Source organism: Bos indicus, chromosome 2, assembly GCF_029378745.1.
Source record: "Bos indicus isolate NIAB-ARS_2022 breed Sahiwal x Tharparkar chromosome 2, NIAB-ARS_B.indTharparkar_mat_pri_1.0, whole genome shotgun sequence".
NCBI lineage: Eukaryota > Metazoa > Chordata > Mammalia > Artiodactyla > Bovidae > Bos > Bos indicus.
The window spans coordinates 89,273,739-89,298,483 of record NC_091761.1 but is presented as its reverse complement, the minus strand read 5'-3'; the positions used below and the strand labels follow the sequence as shown (position 1 = coordinate 89,298,483).

At 41.9% G+C, this 24,745-nt stretch overlaps 1 protein-coding gene across 1 annotated transcript in view; it reads right to left on the bottom strand.

Annotated features, from left to right (window-relative positions):
* Positions 1–24,745, bottom strand: part of LOC109569310 (aldehyde oxidase 4-like) — a 71,660-nt gene that overhangs the window by 13,556 nt on the left and 33,359 nt on the right. Inside the window, exons 15-28 of the mRNA XM_019974651.2 lie at positions 23,609–23,771; positions 22,903–22,995; positions 21,625–21,794; positions 21,187–21,301; positions 20,631–20,753; positions 18,207–18,303; positions 12,179–12,303; positions 9,595–9,728; positions 8,252–8,339; positions 7,849–7,935; positions 7,483–7,674; positions 6,258–6,485; positions 4,523–4,618; positions 4,022–4,150 (exon numbers count right to left, since the gene is read on the bottom strand). Of these exons, the coding sequence (XP_019830210.2) occupies positions 4,022–4,150; positions 4,523–4,618; positions 6,258–6,485; positions 7,483–7,674; positions 7,849–7,935; positions 8,252–8,339; positions 9,595–9,728; positions 12,179–12,303; positions 18,207–18,303; positions 20,631–20,753; positions 21,187–21,301; positions 21,625–21,794; positions 22,903–22,995; positions 23,609–23,771 (1,840 nt within the window). The remainder of the gene's footprint in view (positions 1–4,021; positions 4,151–4,522; positions 4,619–6,257; positions 6,486–7,482; positions 7,675–7,848; positions 7,936–8,251; positions 8,340–9,594; positions 9,729–12,178; positions 12,304–18,206; positions 18,304–20,630; positions 20,754–21,186; positions 21,302–21,624; positions 21,795–22,902; positions 22,996–23,608; positions 23,772–24,745) is intronic.

Below are 24,745 nucleotides of genomic sequence, written 5' to 3'. Positions count from 1 at the left end.
CTCTTTGATAACTCTAAAGCAAAAACAAAACGACAAAGCATGCAAACCAATCTATAGACCAATAAAATTCTGAATAACATTAATTTAGTGGGTTGCTGATGTTGTTTTCCTGAAGCCTAACTGCTGCTTGGAATGAAGAACGGTCTGGAGTGCTGAGGCATACATACTTCGGAGTTGATGTGCCTAGCGTGTGCCAATTGATGGATCAATTTTCTCTCTTATTTAAATTGCTATGGATTTTTATTTTGCACTTCGTACTTTGCCATCATTTGCTATTCACTGGGCAAGGAAACATCATTCATGTATCAAGTCCATCTCTGCTATTGTTACCTTGACACAAAGTATACTTCTTGGTCCCAAATGTGGACAAAGAGATCTCTTGGCAACACTCCACTTATAAAGTGGTCATTCTGATGATGCAAAACATGCCTGCTTTAATTTTCAAAGATTTTCATTGAAATGAAGATAAAAATTATTGAGATGAAATCTCAGACCCTTAAGATTACCCCTACTGATCCCCAGGTGTTGGTGGGCCTCAGCTTGGCTTCCACTCAATTCAAATACAAATCTATTTACTTGTCTGCCCTTAGTTACTCCTCTCAGACTCAGAGCCCCACCCCCCCCCACACCCTCTCTTGGTTTCTATTTCTTCTATTCTGTCTTCTTGTCTTTGGGAAATGGCCTCTCGCTTCTCATGTATCAGGGAGATCCCTGTTTTCATAAATCCGCCTTTGCTGGCTCATTCAATTTTTCAATACTGACCTCATTACCAACGGGTACCTTCTACAAGGGTGCCACATTCAAGACAAACTTGAGTCAGAGTTCCCGCCTGTCTGAAGCTCAGCTGTTCTTCCCCTTACTGGCACCCTGACCACATGCTCCTGTGCAAAGCTTTACACTCAACAGTGTGAGGGGCTCCTGAGGTAAGTTTTCCCTTAAGAAAGTGAGATGTTGTAGAGAATTTTGCCATCTTGTATAACCTCCTGAATGCCTTTTCTTCCTACATAGAATTCTCTCACTTTACGTTCTCCGATAAGGTCACCTCCTCCTATTGAAGCTCCAAATGTCAGATACTAATGTTTATGGCTTCCTTTGCATTATAGAAAAATTTGAAATACACCAAAGTAAGGAGGGTAGTACAATATTCTCCACTTACAACCTTATCCAGCTTTAACAGTGAGCAGGTACAGCCCGCCTCCGCCCTCAGTTCTCTGTCTAACCTCTCCTGCCTGCCTCCTACTCTGCTTCCTCCTGGCTGTTCAGGTACCAGGCTCAGGGTCAGCACCTGCCTGACTTCCCTGCCGCCTAAGATGGCACTCTCAACACTTCCACTTGCTCTTTTCATAATTTCCTGATTCATGACACCTGACATTGCCTTTCTTTTTTTCTTTCTTTCTTATTATTTAATAATTTGTTGTTTACTGACAGGATGTTAAAAGGCTTTGCTAACTCATTTTAGGCTAAGGACCCACAAGAATGAGACTGGTAGCTGACAAACAGCCCCTCATTCCAAATCGAGGTGCTCTACCTCCTATGCAGGTCATGCAGAGAAAGGGTGGCTGCACACACACTCCCTCACCCACCTCAGTGGGATCAGAGGGCTGAAGCCAGGAGACTAGAAACTTGTAATGAGGGAGAGGGTGTCACAAGGAGAAGGATGTTGGTGCCCTGGGGTCTCCGTCTCTTCAGGGAGGAGGGGCAGGCAGAGCTTTCCCCATGCTGAGCCCAGGGAGAGGTGCTTCAGAGTTACTCCAAGACCTTGATATGCATTCCCCAGAGCTCGGGTCCCTGAAGACCGGAGTCTGCTTCTGAATCAAGTCTGCAGGTAAGAGGCTGCCAGTGGCAGGCTGGGGCCCTGGAGGGCCAGCTCTGGGAGGCACCATCCCCCCATTTACCACCAGTCCCCAGAGGTACACATGTTCTGGGTGGTGTCTGTGCTGTGGATGCCGCCCTGGGTGATATTTTTTTTCTCTGTATTTAACCATTCCATTTTAAGACAAAATTCAGAAGACAAAATCAAAATGAAAGCAGTCTTCTCTGCTTGCTGCTTTCTATGCTTTGTGGTATTTAATACTTCGTCAATCTCTACTTCTGTAGGCCTAAATGTACTAATGTGTATTGATTTACCTCATCCTCTTACTGATGCTTTTAATTTGAAATTATTCGGGACTTCTCTGCAAGGCATTTTTTTCTTTTTTATAGCTATTTCCTATACTTTACTCCCATATAAATGACTTGAGATTTAAAAAAGAATTCTGGGGTTCTGAAATTAACAACTTCACTTTCCTCAGCCAACGGACAGCCTATGTACACAGGGCTAGAGCCACTGTCTCCTTTGCAGCCAATGAAGCCCCAGCTTCTGCTCCACGTGGTTCTTTTGAAAATCTGGCATGATGGTTGGCTGACAAAGAGTCTAGAGCCTTGGGAAGCTGTGAACCTCGAAAGCTCTTCGTAATCAACCCACCATGGAAACCCACTGCAAAGCTGTGGGAGGCCTGATGGCAACTGGGTGACCAAATTCTCCTCCTTTCCTCCCGAGTAGCTCTCTCTGGATCTGCCAGACACAGCTCTGTCCAAATCAGACGGCGGAAGCCAGTGTGTAGGAAGGCTTCGTTTTGAGATCTCCTACATTTTTAGACTTCAGGTGAAGGATTTTATTTTGTCTCAAAGGTGGCCCAGCAATATCCACATAGTTCTATTAATAAACGAAGTTTCCATGTTGTAAGCTGTACTTTGCCCACTGATTTTTGAAAGCAATCTTATTCTTGTATGTATTTTTTGGTAACTCTATAACTGTTATGACATAATTTCTGTTGCCCTGCCTCCCAGCTCTGGCTAACCTCTAATCTCTAGATTTAAAAGGACCCCCTGTATCAGAGCTTCCCTTGTGGCTCAGCTGGTAAAGAATCCGTCTACAGTGCGGGAGACCTGGGTTCGATCCCTGGGTTGGGAAGATCCCCTGGAGAAAGGAAAGGCTACCCACTCCAGTATTCTGGCCTGGAGAAGTCCATGGGCTGTATAGGCCATGGGGTCACAAAGAGTCAGACAGGACTGAGTGACTTTCACTTTTACTTTCCTGTATCAGAGCTTCCTGAAAGTGGGGAGGCCCCTCAGTAGAAAGAGGAGGCAGCTGGCCTGGGGCTCAGGGTGGGGCTGGGGCAGGTCACAAGTGGCTAAAGCCATAGAGAGGCATGGCCCAGGTTAAAGCTGCCTGGAAGGGGCTCTCTAGGGAGCTCACGATGGCACCCACGAGGGGAGGAATCAGACGTGGCACAGTCAGATTACTCTGATGCCAGCCAAGTAAGACCTGTTCTGCCTCTCACCTCTGTGCTCGCTCTTCCTTGGACTTTATAAGGGTCTGAAATGTAGGTGAGGAGGATGGTGGCAGGGGGAGAAAGGGTAGGGAGAGAAATGGAGAGAAGCCATGCCTGCCCCTTTACGCCTGCAGGCCCAAGCTGGGAAGTAGCAAAGACAGTGGAATTTGAAGTACATTTTGGAATTTTGGATTGGACATTTAAATTACTGAAATGAGATAAAAGAGACCAATGGGGGACTTTCCTGGTGGCCCAGTGGTTAGGACTCTGTGCTTCTACTGCAAGGGCATATGGGTTCAATCCCTAGTTGAAATAAGATCTTGCATGCCATGTGGCAAGGCCCCCCAAAATGGATTTTAAGTGATCTTAGAGTTATTAGAACAATTAGAGGTAGACTTGCCTGGAGAATCCCAGGGACAGGGGAGCCTGGTGGGCTGCCGTCTGTGGGGTCGCACAGAGTCGGACACAACTGAAGCGACTTAGCAGCAGCGGCGGCAGCAGAGGTAGATTTTATTCAAGGGAGAGAAGCCCACAGAGGGAGCTGGAACCACTTGGAGTCTTGGTTCTGCCAGTGATTAGCTGAGAGATCTAGAACCACCTGCTTGACCCCTCTTGGCCTCAGTTTCATGTTCCATAAAAGAAGGGATGGGACAAGGTCCCTTCCAGCACGGTCACCTGGGTGACTGAGAAATGAAAAAAAAAGTCACCTGCACAGCCTTCCCGTTGATGTCTGCCCCCATTGAGCCAGCTGTGAAGGTTGCATTGGAAACCGTGGTAGTGTTCGTCTCAGACAGGTGTATATACGACTCAGGGATGTTCAGTTCACGACTCGCCACCTGTCAGGAGCAGAAGAAAAATACTGTTTATTTCATTGACTTTACCCTCCCCACAAGTTAAAAACCTTTTAATTCTTTTTTGAACTGAGTATAAAACCTGGCTACCCTGTACTGATGAACATTTAAGGGAACATTGGTGATTTCATATGTTGATTATATAATTCAGAAGATTTTAAATGGGCACTGTGAAGCATACGCGGTTTTCTTTGTGGCCAACCGAAGAATCTGTTTGTGTTTTCTTTTATGCCTCTTTCACAGTAGCTGCACAGCAGTACAGTCACTCTAGGACATCTAGTTTAGGACAGCATATGCAGACAAGGTTGAGGTCCAGCTACGCTCTTCCACAGTGGAGAAAAGGAATACATATCTCACCTGGATCATTTTGGTGTGAAGACCTTGTCCTAGTTCACAGCCACTGTGACTCACCAAGACGGAGCCATCGAGATAGATGTGGACAAGAGCAGCAGCCTGGGGATAATAATTATAATACCAGTTTGGACGCTGATGTGGCCAAATGTTGCCATGAGTTTAGCTGAGGTTACCCGACGAATGGCTTTGCTTCAGTGAGCCAACCTCTCATTGTTTATCCTGGAGAGGAAAGCCTTTACAGATAGCTACAGACAAGCCCTGTCAATAAGCCCCAGACTTGCAAACACAAGTGCAGAGGCATGCAGTGTGGCTCAGCCACACTCCCACAAGTGTCCTGCCCACTGCAGGCATTGTGTGGTTGGCTTGCGTGTTGCCTCTCCAAAGCCCCAACCTGCACAAAACTCTATTGTTTGTTCCTCCCTAAACAGGAAGATTAATTTGAAAACAAATGGAACTTGGATAGGTCAATTTCCAGGCACAACCTGCCCTGGATACTAGAGGAGCTGGAAGAAAGTCAGGATGTTGTAATAATTTCCAAATGCTACTGACCTTAAGAATCATGGTTGGGGAGCGGTGTGGGTCCCATTATGGAAATTCCAATTCAGTAGAAGGTTGAACTTGGAGTTCAAATACCCATTTTTAAAGAAACTCCCAGGTCATTTGGATAATTGGCCGTGTTTGGGATACAAAATGCCTCATGCAGTGGCAGCAGAGCCATCATCATTTTGTAAGTGAGAATTTAATTTAGAAAAGCAATATAATTTACCACATTAAGTTAATGTTACTGTTCTGAACATTATTGGCATTTATCAGTACTGTTTTTATTAATTTTCCAAATTTGTATTTTATAAAGGCATAAGAGCTATAAGAAGCTTATTATTTGTTCTGTGGTTACACACAGTTAAAAATATTAAAAAAAATAAGCACCCATTGACAGTCCACAAGAATACATTTGTTTTCCTTTAAAGGAGATCTGTTATTCTGGCTTGAGAAATACTACCTGGGGGAAAGACTGAACATCTGCTCCAAACTCTCCTGACCTTCCCTCCCTCCTTCTTACTTGCCTTTCTACCTTGTTAGTAGACTCTGAGGAAGAGCGTATATTAAAGCTAGTTTTAATAAAAGACAGCTTGGCCAAAACTCATTCACACCAGTAAGGGCACCTGTCTTTGTATGGGTTTGGGTATGAGAATATTTCAGAGATTGATGGGAATAGAAGCCAAAAAAAAAAAAAAAATCAGAAATAAGAACTCTACGAAAAACTGTTTAAGATGGAATTAAAAAGGAGGCATAGTAGTCACTGAGCCTCAGTATAGAAATTCCAAGTTCTGTATGGATAGGAGAGCTCTATTCTCGTGTGTTTTTGAAATCTCTTACTTTCAAATGACTATGGCCACTGAGAAATTAGAAAAGAGAGGAAGGGATCCTTATTTCCTCCAGTTCTCTCATGGATTTGAAATTTGATGCCATACTACAATAATCACTTTTGGGGCCCAGTCCAAGGCCTAACCCCCTGAGCTGGACTTTATCTGTTGATTGTTTCTAAGGTCCCTGGGACTGCATTGCCCCAGGTCTGCTCCAATACCTGTGGTTTCCAACGTTTGCCTAAATCCACTGTGTTTCCTGCTATAGGAAAGTGCCCCATTTCTTTTTCTCCCTGGAGGGGGCCATCCCTCCTCACACATGATTGTGAGAGACAATCACGTCTCTCTGCCGGAGACGCCCGCCTTGACCTCACCTGATTGTAGAAGGCTGTGGGCATCCCAACTGTAAATTTCATGGGGACCGCAGCAAGCCCCCTCTTCTTCCAGTAGTTCTTTTTGTTAAATTCCTCGGCAGCCAGTTTCCTAGCAGAGAAGGAAGATTTCTCCAGACATTCTTCCCAGCATCTTCTCAAGGGCTCAGGATTAAATGTCTGCTTATGGGCTGTTCTGCCAGTTCTCTTATACATGTTTATTTCTTTAACCTGAAAGACAGGGAAATAAAGTGAATTTCAAGGCTATAGGTTTATTGTTGGCGTGAGGCTAGCATTTTTGCTATATACCTGATATGAAGAAAGTCTTTCTGAAAAACAAAACAATTATTGAAATGGCTATGGATATGTAAGTACAAACATACATGTATAAACTTAACAATAATAACAATAGAAACCACTATTGAACACTTCATATGCTCCAGGTTGTAGGTTAAGTGCATTTCCTCAGTTAACTTTACCACTCTGAACAATAGTAGGTACTGTTATTATGAACTCTGTCCCAAGATTTGTTTGTGCTGAGACAAAATTCTCCTGATCCCACAGCCTTTTACTCATACACAGTTTTTCTTTATTCTTAATCATTCTCAGATTAATTCCTCAAAATCTTGAACTGTGCTAGAATGCTTGTACACATGGCCATAATATTCCACTTTCTCTATTCATGCCCTTGGATGCTTCATACCAACGCTGGGATTGGCCATGAGACTTCTTTGGCCAATGGGACAATATAAGCAGAGACTTGAAAAGTGTTTGTGCATTAGAGCTTGCCACATTCTTGCTACTCATTCTCTGAGCCACCTTGAGAACTAATCTGGGCTAGCCTCCTCAAGGGTGAGAAACTGCGTGAAGCAAAGACAGCCTTCCCAGCTGAGACATCCCCTAGACTAATCAGCCCAAGGACCACTAACATGCCAGCTTAGACCATCTTTTAGACTATAAAACTCTAGTTGAGCTAGTCTAGACCAGAAGAGCTACCCAGCTGATCCACAAAATCAGAAGTGCTATTTGTTGTTTTGGTTAATAAGTTTTATGATTGACTTGGTACACAGGAATGAAACCACGTCTCCTGCACTGGCAGGCGGGTTCTTTAGCACCAGACACCTCAAGACTGGAAGCTGACATCATCTATTAATATACATAGATATTCAACTTATATTTGAGCCAGCGATGTCGGAATTTTGTTAGGGTGTTCTGACTGATGACTTACCTGTTCAGGGGTTAAGTCACACTGAGAAGCCACAGCAGTTATATAAGCTTCACCGACCACTATGCCCTGGGGGAAGCCAAATCCTCGGAAAGCAGTGTTGGATGGCAAATTTGTTTTGCAAGGTCTACCCCGACACCGGAAATTAGGAATATAATATGCATTTTCACTTCTCAGCACCATGAACTCCATCACCTGAGTTAAAGCAGAACAACACAAACCTTCATATCTATCAAGTATTCAAAACCACTTATCCAAATGTCATCTCTAACTCAAATGCTTCACAGAATTTGTCTAATTTGTATGATGATTATTCATAAGAAGAACAGTGCAATGGTAACTTAAGGGAAAGGTGTATTTCTTATTTACCAACTCAGACTCATCAGGACTGCATCCGCCATTGATATAATATTCAATATCAGCAGCTTTGATCACACCATTGTTCATGAATCCAATCTGCAAAGTGATAGAACAAGTAAATCGTTTTCTCAATAGTCCTTTACAACCAGACCATGCTGTACACAAACACATCTGATCACAGCTGTCGATCTGTACCCAGCTTATGCTCATGGTTTGATGTGAAAGTCACCAGAGGAACACTGAAGATGGTGCCCAAGTAGACCATGAACTCAATAGGAAATTCTGATTAGTTTTAGGCAGCATCCCAATGTCCTTTCAAGTGGCACAGAACTTAGTAAATTGTCTGTACTATACGTTGGTTATCACTGGACAGTGTTTTAAGCAGTCCCCTGAAATTGTTGCTGTCACTCACTTTGTATTTTCCGAGCAGTGGGTGGCGGCCAGCAGTTATCAACATGTCATCACCACGTTCCAGAATGAACCGTATTGGGCGGCCAGTCCTGTAGGAGATGACTCTGTTAACCTGCTGATGTTTCATGATGGGGGGGCGGGGGGATGCACTAAAATAAAGAAGGCTTAAGATAATCCAGTTTTGTGGTTTCTCAATGCGGGGTTGGGGGTAGTTGCAGGCCTTAACATTCTGAAAATTTGTGCGGGTATTAAAATGTGGGAAAAGAACCCCTATTACTGTAATCATTTTGGTTTAGTCACATCTGAGAATTCAGATATTGAAATAACATATTATTTAGTTATGTTTCCTTCCTTTTTATTTCTTTTTATGTTACATCAAGGAATTGTATGATTATTTTGCAATTATATGTTAACCAGGTTATACTATTATTAATTTCATCTAGGGACATTAAAAGGGGGATAATATATTTGTTATAAGTGGGATGTGGAGGCTGAAAGGGTTGAGAAACAATCGTTTGTCAACCTCCCCTGGCTGCATTCAGAATTTTCATGTTTCAGACTCTTCATGTTTCAGACTCTTCCTTCTTCAAGTGCCTAGTGAACACTCCTCCCGCTTCTGCGGGAGTGCTCCCAAGGCCTACACACCTGTACTTACTGGATAGTCTTCTCTATTGTTGGGAAGTGCCAACAAGCTGGAACATTCATAGTCTTTCTTTTTGGAGCAGTAACCAGGGGTAAATTAGGTTTATCCTGAATATACTTAGTGAAATTTAGTAGTTACAAGGTTAATTCACAGAAGTTGGGGTTATTCCTGGAGTCTGGTTATTCCATCCAGAACATGCAGAGGCTAAGAGAACATTCCCAGGCAGCAACAGACCTGATTTATTTCATGAAAAAACATGCCCCTCATTAGGCTGGGATTTTGACCCTCCCTCCACTCAGCCAACCTCAGCTTGATATATTTTAATGATTTGAAACATAAACATTTAAACGAGTGAAAGTCAATGCAACTCATAAAAGTAACCCCAAGTTACATCTGTGCAGTGAGTCAAAATTTATAGTGATTACATTTATTTCACACAACCACCTTGGGAAACAGGTAGCTATTACTTTCGCTACTTTACTGGTGAGGAAACCAAGGTGACTTGCCCAAGATGACCCCGTGAATGAGTGGGCAGAGCAGGGCTTACACCCAGGCCCTCTGGCTCTAGGTCCAGTGTTTCTGCAGCCACGTGTTAACCACACCCTTTGGAAATGAAGGGCCATGAGCAGTGGGATGAAAGCTGGGGTGTGGGGCTGGGGGGACAGAGGTGGCGTCTGCCCTGCGGCCACTGTAACTCTTACTTTTTGGCAGCCACGGCACTGACAGCTCCTAGCAGAGCAGGCTTGCTCACTTTCCCCCCGAATGCTCCTCCAGCTCTTTTCGTGTGACAGGCGATTCTGTTCCTTGGGATGTTTAGTGCTGCAGCCACATATTCCTGAAAGAGGTAAGTTCCCAAAGTCACATAAGTGCAACTTACTGGTTTATTGTACATCACTCATGTACTTCCTCTCTACCTAGTAAGAGAAATTCAGTAATTGAGCAAAAACAACATTCACATAATTATGCAACCATCTTTGTAATCTAATTTTAGAATATTTTAAGCATCTCCAAAGAACACTTATATCTATTAAGAGTCACTCCTAATGAAAATATTTGTTGTTATTTAGTTGCTAAGTCATGTCCGACTCTTTTGCAACCTCATGGATTATAGTCAGCCAGGCTCCTCTGTCCCTGGAAAATTTTCCAGGCAAACATACTGGAGTGGGTTGCCATTTCCTTCTCCAGGGGATCTTCCTGATTCAGGGATCAAATCCGCATCTCCTGCATTGGTAGGTGGGTTCTTTATCACTGAGCCACCTGGGAAGTCCACTTTGGACAGATACTTAGTTGTGAAATTGCTGGGTTATATGATCACTGTATCTTTAACATCTTGAGAAACGGCCAAGCTGTTTCCAAAGTGGCTCTGCCATTTTTCATGTTCTGTTGTGCGAATAAATGTTCTAATTTCTCCACATTCTCACTTGTTACTGTTTGTCCTCTGTTTGTCTAGTGAACTGCTATTATTGTGTTTTTCATTTGCATTTTTCTAGTGGGCTTCCCTGGTGGCTCAGACAGTAAAGAACTTGCCTGCAATGCAGAAGACCTGGGTTCGATCCCTGGGTTGGGAAAATCCCCTGGAGAAGGGCATAGCAACCCACTTTAGTATTCTAGTCTGGAGAATCCCATGGACAGAGGAGCCTGGTGGGCTACAGTCCATGGGGTCACAAAGAGTCAGACACGACTGAGCGACTATGCACACACAGTGATTTAATGATGCTGAGCTTCTCAGGTGGCACCAGTGATAAAAAAAAACCAGCCTGCCAATGCAGGAAATGTTAAGAGATGCGGGTTCAAGCCCTGGGTCAGTAAGATCCGCTGGAGAAGGGTATGGCAACTCATTCCAGTATTTTTGCCTGGAGAATCCCATTGACAGAGGAACCTTGCGAGCTACAACAGTCCATAGGTTCCCAAAGAGTTGGACATGACTGAAGTGACTTACGTGCACACACACACACACACACTCACACAAGGCTTGTGGGATCTTAGTTTCCCAACCAGGAATTGAACCCAAGGAGCCTGGTGGGTTGCAGTCCATAGGGTTGCACAGAGTTGGACATGACTGAAGAGACTTAATATTCAGGCACGCATGAGCATCTTTTCATGTGCTTATTAGTCATTCATAGACTTTCTTTGGAGAAATATCTATTCAAATTCTTTACTGGGCCTGCCTTTGATGCTGCCCAGGTTATGGGCTTTGGGCTGTGAGTACCCAGTGCCCCCATTATCCCTGGGAAATGCCTGCTGTCATGACTGATTGCACCTCAGAAGGTGTTGATGGAAAATAACTATGGACCTTGGGACATACATATTATTCCTCTGGACCCCAGAGTGACATACGGTCTTCCAAAAGAGATCTCAGGGGTGATCTTTATCAAATTCCTCAATTTACAGAAGATATTGATATCCAGCTGCTTGTCAGAGATCATGTAGCAGATTAGCATCAAAGCCTATATTTCCATCTCTGTCCACTCCAAAATTTGCAACAGTGGAGGCCACAGCTACATCTCAGCTCAGCATCAGCATCTTCTCAAGGGCTCTGGATTAAGTATCTGCTGATAGGCTGTTTTGCTAGTTCTGTTATACATGTTTATTTCTTTGAATGGCAGCTGGGAGCTTCTTCCACCTACTGAGGCTCGCCATCCTTCAGGACCTCAAGCTACCCACTCACTGTGCTCCACCAGGAAGCCCCCAGCTCCTTCCTTCAGTGAGGCTGGCATTACTCCCCCTCCCAGAAGAACTGGCCAAGTATCCCCTATGCCCTCCACTGCTTTAGGACCTACAGCTCCACTTTTCAGAAGAGGGGAATGTCAGAGGATTTTCTTTACTTGCCTCAGTGAGGTTAAATCTCAACCACCAGAACAGGATTGGAATTCACATGCTGCTGCGCTGGGCTGAAAATGTCTTGAAGATGCAATCACTTTACCCATATGCCACCGATTTATAAAAACATTCACACAGAGATGCAACTCAGAAGAACCACAAAGGGAAATGTAAATGCAATATTAAGGCTTTGACCTCCCTGAGATTAGGTTTTACACTATAAGTTGTTAGAAGGGAAAGATAGACTCTGCTCTCTGTTTTGGGAAGGCAGCACAGTTTTCAGATCTCTGAAAGGTCTGCCCTTTAAGGAAAATATCTGCCCCGTTTCCTTCATTCTGGACTTCTGCTAATAGCAAGTGTGCAGGGAGTGTAGGCATCAAAAGGCCCCTAGAGTGGAAAGCCTGGTTGTAAGGGCCTCTGTCACACAGCCGTTTGGAGCCTCGTTTTCCAAAAACACTCTGTTACCTGCACATGGGTCTGAAACTGTGTCCCAAGGTGTAGCACCATTTCTTTATCTTCCTCTTGGGGGATAGCCAGGATAGTTTGTGTTTCCATGTAAAAATGTTCCTGTCCTTCCACATGGACCTTACCTATAAAGCATAAACACAGGACAAGGTTTACTTGAAAGTTCCAACCTGGGGACTCTTGGTGGTGTTTACTTTGTACAGAACACGTTGCTTTAGTTTATAGAGTTTGACGTTGCATCATTTGGTTAAATCACATTTTCCGTTTATCTTCATTGTGCCTCACCAGCTGCCTGATTCTGGCTGGCTCATTCCCCTCTCTTGGCCTGTCCAGTGGGTGGTGAGATCTGTGATATGTTGGACTTGAGTACACAGGCCAATATGACCCACATTTCTTAGCTCTGTTATATCCTCACTCAGTGAATTTGGCCAAATTAGTAAATCCTCATTTCCTCATCTGGAAAATTGGAGGTAATAATAGTATGTACCCTAATTAGGTGATGTCAGGATTATTGGGTCACAAAGAGGGTACCTACTGTAAAACCAGCCTGCTCTTGTTGATTTAGCTGAGATTTTTGGCTTGTTCAGTACATCCTTATTTTATTTATTTATTTATTTATTTTTCCTTTTTTAAAAAATTTTATTTTATTTTTTTAAATTTTATTTTATTTTTAAACTTTACAATATTGTATTAGTTTTGCCAAATACCAAAATGAATCTGCCACAGGTATACATGTGTTCCCCATCCTGAACCCTCCTCTCTCCTCCCTCCCCATGCCCTCCCTCTGGGTCGTCCCAGTGCACCAGCCCCAAGCATCCAGTATCATGCATCGAACCTGGACTGGCGACTTGTTTCATACATGATATACATGTTTCAATGCCATTCTCCCAAATCTCCCCACCCTCTCCCTCTCCCACAGAGTCCATAAGACTGATCTATACGTCAGTGTCTCTTTTGCTGTCTCATACACAGACAGGGTTATTGTTACCATTTTTCTAAATTCCATATGTATGCATTAGTATACTGTATTGGTGTTTTTCTTTCTGGCTCACATCCTTATTATTATTATTTTTAAAGCTTTTATTTCATTTTGGAGCATAGCCAATTAACAATGTTGTGATGGTTTCAGGTGAACGGCAAAGGGACTCAGTCATACATATACATGTATCTATTCTCCCCCAAACGCTCCTCCCATCCAGGCTGCCACATAACATTGAGGAGACTTTCCTGTGTTATACCGTAGGTCCTTGTTGGTTATCCATTTTAAATATAGCAGTGTGTACATGTCCATCTCAAACTCCCTAACTATCCATTCTCCCCATCCTTCCCTCCTGGCAACCTTGTTTGTTTTCTAAGTTTGTGAATCTGTATCTGTTTTGTAAATAAGTTCCTCATCCTTATTATTTTGTAGGTTGTACTAGAGACGCATTTAGCCCTTATTTAAGTATTTGAAAGGTAGTATTTTTAATTTAAAACTAACCAAAGGAACCCCGTGCAGTTAAAAATAAGTGAATTGCTTTGCCAGAAAACAAAGGATTTCTTGAATTACTTCTTGGGATGACAGAATGTGAGTCATGTAAAAAGGCACCCTTTCCCCTACAAAAAAAGTTTGCTTTCAGCATGTATATACTGATTTTAATCTAAATTCAAATTTATTTAATAATTAAACAGTTTTTACATATGATAGATATTATTCTGAGGCCTAGAACTTTATAGATAATAAATTTATGCAATCTCTGTACCAATCCTATGAGGCAGGTATTATTAGGAATTTGAGACATAGAAAGGTTTAGTAAGCTTCCCAAGGTCACACAGCCAGTAAAGAGCAGAGCTGGGATCCAAACCCAGGCAGCCTGACCCCAGGATCCATGCTCTAAACTATTACATTATATTCTCAATAACTCCTAGTTGTGTTGTTTTTCAGTTGCTTAGTCGTATCCGACTCTTTGTGACCCCATGGACTGGAGCAGGCTGCCGGGAGCCGGCATATTGCATATTGAGTGCATATTGCATATTGAGTGCAGCACTTTCCACAGCATCATCTTTCTGGATCTAGAATAGCTCAACTGGAATTCTATCACTGCCGGGAGCCAGCGTGAGGAACTCCGCCCATGACAAAGGTCATGAGGAAGGAGGCTCGGCATACGCAAAGGCGGGATCGAGCTTCAGGAGTCCCCCTGGAAATTCTCGAGCATTTACACCCAAAACCAGAGTCTGCCTACTTTCTGTTTTGTGCCTTCACCTACACCTCTGACTTTACGGGGGGCTGTCCCCCACTACCTCTCTGAAAAAAGAGTTAGCTTACAGCTCCAGTTAATAATTCCTGGGTGTGACAGTGTTTCAACCTACAAACTCCTTTGGAAATCCTCTAGCCTCCCTGAATAGGTTTTTCCGGCCACATGTGATTGTTCAGAGCCTCCCAACTGTGAGAGGCAGGAGATGTTCTAAACTGTCTAAACACAGATTCTTTTGAGTAGTTAAAAGATTGATTAGAAATTGTATTGGTGAAGGGATTTTCACTTGTTGGGCCAATGTTTGCTGCTAAGTTTCCATATCCCTTACCTGCTGTGTCCCTGGCAGTGTATTGATTAATATAATTGGTGTAAGTAGTAGCTTTAATGTTTGTAACCTGGGACCCTTGAGTTAATTCTTTTTCTTGTTATAGCCCACCACACCTTTGCTCTGTAGGAATGCAACTTTATCTAATGCTTTTGGAGGGTGGCTCCTGACCAATCACCTTTAGAGAAAAATAAGTTTTCTGAAGAAAAGGTCTTAAAATGTTAACAGGCCTCCGGGCCAGAAGATGATGCAAATCACCTAAGCTTTTGCATATGATAAGTTTGCAGGAAGAAAGCCTGGCTTGCTGCAAGACTCTACTCCTTCCCCCATTATTCTCTATGCATAACTTAAGGTATAAAAACTACTTTGGAAAATAAAGTGCGGGCCTTGTTCACCGAAACTTGGTCTCACCATGTCATTCTTTCTCTTACCTTCTGGCTGAATTATTCAGCCTCTTTTCTCCACTGAATTTCCTCACTGAGCTATCCTTATTTCAGCCTCTTTTCTCCACTGAATTTCCTCACTGAGCTATCCTCATTCTATTACTCTTTATATCCTTAATTAACGTTTAATTAAGCAATTGTTTTCTGATCTTCGCCTACGCCGTCTCTCCTTCGAATACCCTGGATCAGCCGGGGCTGGTCCCCGGCAGCAGGCCAGGCTTCCCTTCCTTCACTATCTCCTGGAGTTTGCTCAAATTCATGTCCATTGAGTCAGTGAAGTCATCCAACCATCTCATCCTCTGTCATCCCCTTCTCCTCTTGCCCTCAATCTTTCCCAGCATCAGGGTCTTTTCCAATGAGTCCGCTCTTATCATCAGGTGGCCAAAGAATGGGAGCTTCACCTTCAGCATCAGTCCTTCCAATGAATATTCAGGGTTGACTTCCTTTAGGATTGACTGGTTTGATCTCCTTGGAGTCCAAGGGACTCTCAAGAGTCTTCAATTTTTCGTCATTTCTGCCCAAATTTTAAATTCCCTTTGTCTTTCAAACTTCCCACTTGAACTCCCACTATGGCCAGAATCCTGAATGACAAATAGCTACCTAGCATCTTGTCATTCTGTTATCCTCAGTGAGAACAGAAATTCAAAGAAAATATACTACTATGGTTAACAGCAAGGGCCTAGGGCTCAGCCAATTCTGGGCTCCAGTCCTCGTTCTACTGCTAACTGGTTATGAGATCTCAACCAGTTACTTAACTTTTCAAAGCCTCAGTTTCATCATCTGTAAAATGCAACTACTGATATGTTCTTTCTTAGCAGTGTTCTACTTACATATTAAATAGTAAGCAGTAATACTTAGGAACTTAAACTAGACTTAATAATAATATTACTCATTTCTTAGGGTTGTTGTCAGGATTAAATAACATAAAACATGTAAAATGCTTGGCATGGTGCCTGGCACAATGAGTACCTGATAAATGGTAACTGATATTATTATCATAACTAAATAACCATTAGCTTAAATTTATAGTCTTTGTAAAATCTCATTTAGTTTCTTCTATAAAATATATTATGGAGTAATGAGTGTTTGACACAAGAGTAGATGCTGTCAAATCTCTGAGCATCTTTCTTAGCTTTCCTGCTTGTATTTAACTATTCTTCTGAGGTAGTAAATTGTTTTTATGATTGGGAATTAGTCTACATTTTCTGCTTAAACAGAATGATGCTGGGAAACAAGCATTCTGAAGGCATTTCAGTAAAAAATATAGCACTTGCCATTCCACTTATTTAGAAGTAGGTAAAAATTACTGTAAAAATCACTATTTTCTCTTACTTAAGACTTGTAGCAATTCTCTTAGTAAAGACAACTGCAGCTTTCAACTCTGGCTACAAATTAGACTCACCCACATGGAGATCTTTTATAAAATACAGATGCTCTCTGACCTTATACTCCAAGGTTCTGATTTCACAAGTCTGAGGTGGGATCTGGATATTTGTATTTTAAAAAACTGTACTAAGTCTTACCCAGTGCAGCAATTCAAAACAAGCAAGCAAGCAAGCAAACAATATAGTATCAAGATTAGGAAAGATAAATAAAACTGTTAAGAAACAACTTTATACACAGAAAATTCAAGAGACTCTGTAAGACTATTAAAATAGTGAGGGAATTTAGTGAAACTCCTGGCTATAAGATCAATATACAAAAACCAACTGTCTTTATATACTAGACATAAATAAGTAGAAAATTAAATAAAAATATAACTTACAATAGCATTACAATAACATTATAAAGTATCAAGTACTAGAAAGAAATATTAAGAAGGGTGTACAAGAACTAAACTAAAAAGACTGATGATAATAAACAAACAATGGAACTTTTACAATTGTTATTAGGAATAAAATAGGAAAAACATTTTTTAATGTTTGGCACTAACTAAAAGTAAAAGATATTAAAACACTATTATTTGGCATTTTTACTGCTGAGTATATTTTATTGAAAATGAGTGCTTATGCTTACCACAGACATGTATAATAACAGTGTTTACAGGAACTATTCATAAAAGCCCCAAGTTGAAAAAACTCAAATGCATATCAATGGTAGAATAGATAAATAAGTTATGGGTATAATTACAGATATAATGGATATATAAATATTTATACCATGAAATACTCCTGAATAATGAAAAAGAATTATGGATCTATGCAACAACATGGATGAGCCCTCCATACACAATATTGAATAAAAAAAGTAGGCACAAAAGTTATACTATAAGATTCCATTTATATGAAGGTCAAAAGAGGTAAAACTAATCTACAGTGGTAAAGGTTAGAATAATATCTTTGGGGACTTTCTTGGTGGTCCAATGGTTAAGAATCTACCTGCCAATTCAGGCAGCACTGGTTTGATCCCTGGTTTGGGAAGATTCCATGTGCTGAGGGGCAACTAAGCCCATATGCCACGACTACTGAGGGCTGAGAGCCCTAGAACCCATGCTCTTCAATAAAAGAAGTCTGCACACTCCAACTAGAGAAAGCCCTTGCACAGCAACAAAGACTCAGCACGGCCAAATAAGTAAAATTAAAACAAAAATCTTTGGGAGGTTTACTAACTGAGAAGGGGCACAAGGAAGCTTTCAGGGTGCTGGAAATATTCTATATCTTGGTGTGGGTAGTATTTACATAGGCCTATTGTTGTTCTTATTTGGTCGCTAAGTTGTGTCCAGTTCTTTGCGACCCCATGGACTGTAGCACGCCAGGCCTCCCTGTCCTTCACTATCTCCCGGAGTTTGCTCAGATTCATGTCCACTGAGTTGATGATGTTATCTAACCATCCCATCCATAGACTTATACATATGTAAAATTTCATTGAGCTTAGTCAGTTTATTATTTGTGCATTTAAAATTGTGATTCAAAAATCACACTAGGGTTGAGAAACTCTGCCTGAGAGCTCTAGTATTTCTCAAGCCAGATGACTCAATTAAGTCTTCAACTGCAAAGGCTTTACCTTTTTGGCTCAAGGTCACTTACCTTCAATGATTTGGTCAACATATTTAAAGGCTTGCTCTACATCTCCTTGCTCAATTTTTTTCTCAGCAGAAAGAAATGAATTGTGCTCTAGGGCTTGCTGCAGACCAAAACAAACAAGAAAAAGGTGTTGTTTTTTTAAAAGCATTCTAATAAGCCATTCACCCACCATCAAAACCCCAAGCTCCTGCTCAATCAGATCTTCACACACAAAGACAATCCAAGCTGTAAGGAGAGACAACAGATGTTGTGTTGAAATGGATTACAGGCATTGGTATTGCCTTAGTTTCGTTCAGGGCTCTGAGGAAGACCTGAGAGGGAGACAAGGATAGATATATACAATGCGGTCCTACAGTGAGGGCCTGAGGCAGTTTGGTGTTAAGGTGCCAACTTTGTGGTGAGGGGGGCAAATAACAGAATAAAGAGAGGACAAGAGGAGGAGGTTGGTGGGGCCAGGAACGCTCAAGGGTGACGTTGTGTAGGTGATGAAAGTTAGGTGCTGAATTGAATGGGATTAGGACAGCTAGAGAAGAGAGGGAGAATCATTTACAGTCAAAAGCGCCTCATGAAGCAATAGTTTGAGGTTGAAACCAAGCTGAGGGGCCAAAATGAGAACAAGCCAACTGGAAGGGTGGGGATTTTCTATCAAGAAACAGTAGATTGGACTAGAAAGGTGCCTTGAGGTTGGATTAAGAAAGATCCTGAGGACTTACCTGGCGGTCCTGGTTGGGAGACTGCCTGCCAATGCAGGGGACATGGATTCAATCCCTGATCTGGGCAGATTCCACAAGCCACAGGGCGACTGAGCCCATGCACCACAGCTACTGAGCCCACATGCCGCCATGACTGAGCCCATGCACTGCAGCTACTGAAGCCTGCATGCCCTAGAGCGCGTGCTCTGCAACAAGAGTAGCCCCTGTTCGCCACAACTAGAGAAAGCTTGTGCACAGCAATGAAGACCAGAAGAGCCCCCCACCCCCACCACAAGATCCTGAGTTCCATACTAAGAACTTCATCTAAGGGGATGTTGCTGTGTGGAAGAAGTGATCTGATGAACTTTGAGGCTTAGAAAGTTAATGTGATGGACAGATAGGTTGAAACAGAGTACAAAACTCCTTTTAAAGCAGTTATGATAATTAATCTGACAACAGGTGATGAGGATCTGGCCAAACCATGAGATGGGAGACAAAATGAGAATAGAAAGAAAGGGACAGAATTAAGAGGCATTCAGAGGATAATTGGGAAATACTTGACCTCGGTAACCATTGGGAAGAACAGAGGAGAATCACAGAAAATGATGGAGACTGCCTCCCATTGGCTGGGATTCACATTGCTTATGGACTCATCTATCCTTCCATCACACATGTTTATTGAGCACCTACTATGGGTTTAGTGCTTCACTAGGCACTGGGGTTATAAAGCACTGAGAATATGTTCTTGTCCTTGTTAACAAAAACAGCTGAAACAAAATGACAGCTAACATTTATTGAATGGGTCCCATGTCCCAAGTGCTGTTCCAGGCATTTGAATTCTTCCATTTAAACCTCACAGTGAAAAAGAAAAAAATAAAAAAATAAACCTCACAGTGACCTTTTGGTGTAGGTACTTTCATGGTTCCCATCTTACAGTAGAGGAAACTGAGGTATGAGGAGTTGAAACAACTTGTCAATGCTTTCATTGCTATTAAGGTCCCACTAGACAATAGAGTCTGGAGAAGGCAATGGCACCCCACTCCAGTACTCTTGCCTGGAAAATCCCATGGACAGAGGAGCCTGGTGGGCTGCAGTCCATGCGGTCGCTAAGAGTCGAACACGACTGAGCGACTTCCCTTTCACTTTTCATTTTCATGCATTGGAGAAGGAAATGGCAACCCACTCCAGTGTTCTTGCCTGCAGAATCCCAGGGATGGGGGAGCCTGGTGGGCTGCCGTCTCTGGGGTTGCACAGAGTCGGACACGACTGAAGTGACTTAGCAGCAGCAGACAATAGAGTCAGACTGTCAGTCAGAGTACTATCTCCAGGGCTTGTGTTTAAGCAGGAAGTAGGCAGGGAGACAGAGGACCCAAGCTGTAATATAGTAAATGTTACAACTGTTCTGAGTTTCACATACTCTGGATTTCCCAATGACTAGTTTTGTATGTGAGGTTGTAGAACATCCCCCTGGTATCCCTTATCTGTATTCTGTGGCCATGCCTTAGCAAGAGATCAAGGGAGGAGAAATGGACACAAGAAGGGAGAGAGCTCCAGGCAGGAAAATTCTCTGTATTATGTTTCGAGGTGCAGATTGTTGGAGCCTTCTCTCTAAAACTATGGACAGCTCTAAACCCAGTATAGGTGAGCCCTAAATTGTTTTGTGACCCCATGGGTTGAATTCTGTCAAAATTATACCACCCTAGTCATTCTAGAAGACATGGAATGGCCTGCGTACCTCTATTGTTATAATCCTGGGCTCTAGGTCTTCATAAACAATCCTCACTTTTTTAGCAGCTTCTTTTGCATGAGCATAGGTATCAGCAGCCACAGTGCAGACGATCTGACCCACGCAAATTACCTGGCAAAAAGCCACATGTTGTATTATTTTCAACCTATGAGAATAAATCTAAAACAGTAACTTGAATGGGGTTCAGGGGATACATAGGTTGGAGGAAGAATTTAAGGACCTGGCCTGTGACTGTCTTCAGCCACATTCCTTCCCACTCCCATATCACAGCCAGTAATCCGGTTGTCCTGAAATAATGCTGGTTCCTTTAATGTCCTATGCTCTGTATTGCTTCTACCACTTGATGGTTTTTTAGAAGCCTTCCCTGAGAAGGCTTATGGCTTTTAACAGAATCTCAAAAGGGTCCACCATTCAAGAGAGAATTTGAGGGGGAGTCACTGGTTCCCTGCAGGTCTTTGTGATGTGAACATGGGCCCATGACCAATAATGATTTTGGCATTTCCAGCAAAGCATTTGAATGATAAGCGGCGCACAAATCACACACCTCATTTTGTGCGTAGAAAATCTCTCCCTGATAGCTATTATCTCCTGGAACATCCTCTGCTGTTATCACATCAACAACACCAGGAAGGGCCAGGGCTGCTGAAGTATCAATTAATCTAGGAAGGAAATTTTGAAAGCACACACTGAAGTTACAGAGGTAAGCTCAGGGTAATACAAGTGATTCCTAAACACCAGGAAAAATTGGTGACCACATAACAAGTCATGGGCAGTATTCCATGTGGAAAGTGCCAGCAGTTAGTAGGTGTTCTTACTTTTGGTCATAGATTTTTTTTTTTCTTAACTATATTTAAAAAATGACTGATTCCCATCCAAAAGAGGAAATTATTCTTATTTGACCCAAATATATAATAAATTTTCAATTCTAATACAAAATTGTGAATGCATTCCAGTAACTTATAGGGATGTTTTGTTTTCTTACATTATCTTTGCATGAGCTCTGGTGCTGGTGACTACAGCCAGGAAGAGTTCTTGGGAGATGGGGGGCATGTCATCAACAAACACAGCTTCCCCTGTGGTGTGTTTAATGGCTGACTGGTGCATGACTGGGTGGCCAACTGGATCTTGTGGGGGTTGGTGGGGATCCACGCACTGTTCACGAACAAAGCAAGTTATTTTATTACCAGGCATCCTCAAGCACTGAAACCTGGGAATATATATATAGCTTGGTATATATATATATAGATATATATCTATATCTATCTATATATATATAGATAGATATAGCTTGGCTTACCTCAAAGTCAAAAAAAACTATAAGCAATTGGGTATCCATATCTGTGAGTCAACATTAATAAAGATCCATACAATAAAGGATAAATTCTGATTACAACCACCCCCTCACCCCAAAAAAGGAAGACTTTTTTAATTTGCCCTCAAAGACTCTACAACCTTGTTGAAGTATCAGAATACACAGTAACACATTAACATAATGTGATCAACTTTGTATAGCAATAAAGAACAGTTGACATCAACTAATTTGGTGCAAGAAATATACACAAATTTCTGGGAGATTTAGGATGATTATAAGAAAGCAGGGGCTTCCCTCATAACTCAGTTGGTAAAGAATTTGCCTGCAGTGCAGGAGACCCTGGTTTGATTCCTGGGATGGGAAGATCCTCTGGAAAAGGGATAGGCTACCCACTCCAGTATTCTTGGGCTTCCCGTGTGGCTCAGCTGATAAAGAATCCACCTGCAATGCAGGAGACCTGGGTTTGATCCCTGGGTTGGGAAGATCCTCTGGAGAAGGGAAAGGCTACCCACTCCAGTATTCTGGCCTGGAGAATTCCATGGACTGTATAGTCCATGGAGTCACAAAGAGTCAGACAGGACTGAGAAACTTTCAATTATAAGAAAGCTGGGAAGTCTCTATAGAAGCAGTAAATGCTAAGTCAGAGTTTAAAGAAAGGACAGACACTGGCCAAGAAAAGGAGGAAATTTTAAGCAGCAAAACTGAAAATAGAAGGTAAAGGAGATACAAAATCTAATTCTTTGTGTAGCCTTTAGTAAAAGCATAGAAGCTAAACCAAGAAAGCCATGTGTGGGTGACAATGTTACCCATCAACTGGCTTTAGCAGACTTTGTCTGTACAAGTAATAAAAATAAAAAATAAGTTCTTGAAAAGAAGGAAGATATATGCATAATAGCATACACTTACATGCACAGACAGATTAAAAAGCAAAACACCCCAGCCACCAACCTGGAACATCTGAATGCCTTGGGGTGTTTCTATAGGGAAATCTTCTAGCGCACTCACGAACTTTTCTGGAATATCAGGAAACTTGTGGGGGTCCTGAAAAGAAGATTTTTTTCACATTTAATTTTATAATCTGAGTGACTAACTTGGAAAAACACATGTCAGAAATAGGCTATTCTATTTATTCTTCCAGACATGAGATACCAGTTCTGCTGGGAGAGAGCCCTGAGCTTTGAATTCCCTGGGCTAGCACTGTTGTTTGAAGAAGTACATAATAAAATACTAATAATGGTTATGTACAGGTATATGGGATTATAGATGATTTTCTCTTCCTTTTTGTCTTATTCATATTTTTAAAATATTAAAATAGGTCTTACTTTAAGGAAAATATTATAGTTTGCTCACTGAAGGCTCTTCACTACTATAAATCAACTTGACACTGCATATTAGCCTCTGTCATACAAATTATAAAGCAAATGGAATAACAAGGTCATCCATCCCCTTCTCAGCTCAGGAGTGAAGGAGGGTGAGGGAAGGAGAGAAACAAAAAGGGTGAGGAGGAAGCTGTTGGAGGCGGGGAAGCGCCACTGGAAGGCCCCACCCTCGACACGCTCTGTGTATTATTAAAACCAGGCCATGGAGGCCCTTCATGTGCAGGCTCATGTCCAGGAGGCCAGGGGGCCCAGAGACCCAGAGAAGTAGTCCTTACCATTTTGTTCAGCCCTCGCCTCACTTTGAGGTAGAATTTGAAGAGTAAGCTGATGATGAGGGTTCGCCTATACTCTACCATGCCACCTTCAGCGTCTGGAGGGATGTAAATCTCATCCAGAACCAATCGGCAAGCATCACTCAGCATCTGGTCGTTCCATTTCCTAGTAGGAAAGAGTGTGAACATTTCACAGAAGAGGCAGAGACAAACACTAATCCAGCAGAGTACGAAAAGATGGAGAGCAGTATGTATCCGTCTTTGAAGTCTACACAAAAGACTCTCAAATCCCTCACTAGCTTTCTTTAGAATCTGGGGCAGTGGCTCCCAAATTTTCTTACAAAGTCCTCCTTTCAAAAATATTATTGAAAAAATTTTAATTTTTAATTGAGGTGTAATTGACATGACATTATGTGAGTTTCAGGGGTACAACGTAATGATTTGATATTTATATATATTGTGAAATTATCACCACAATAAGTCTAGTTAATATTCGTCACCATATGTTGTTACAAATTTTTTTTCTTAGGACAAGAGCGTTTAAGATCTAGTTTTGTTTTTAGCCATTTTCAAATATACAATATAGTATTATTATGTATAGTCACCATGCTGTACATTACATCCCAATGACATTTATTTTGTAACTAGAAATGTGTACTTTTTTAACCCCATCCATCCATTTTGCACTCCATCCTCCACCCCACCACATCTATGCAGCCACCGAACTGTTCTCTGTATCTACAAGCTCAGTTTTTGCTTTGTTTTAGATTCCACATATAAGATCGTACAGTATTTGTTTTTCTCTGCATCATACTTAGCATAATGCCCTCAAAGTCCATCTATGTTGCCACAGATGGCAAGGTTTCCTTCTTTTATTATAATGGAATAATATTCCATTATATATATATATATATATATCCTTTATACATTGATCATCAATGACCACTTAGGTTGCTGCCATTATCTCGGCTATTGTAAATAATGCTGCAAGCCGCATGGAATTGCTTATGTATTTTGAGTAGATGTTTCCATCTTCTTTGTAGGATCATATGGTAGTCCTATTTTTAATTTTTTGAGGAACCTCTATACTGTTTTCTACAGTGGCTGCACCAATTTGTATTCCCACCAACAGTGCATAAG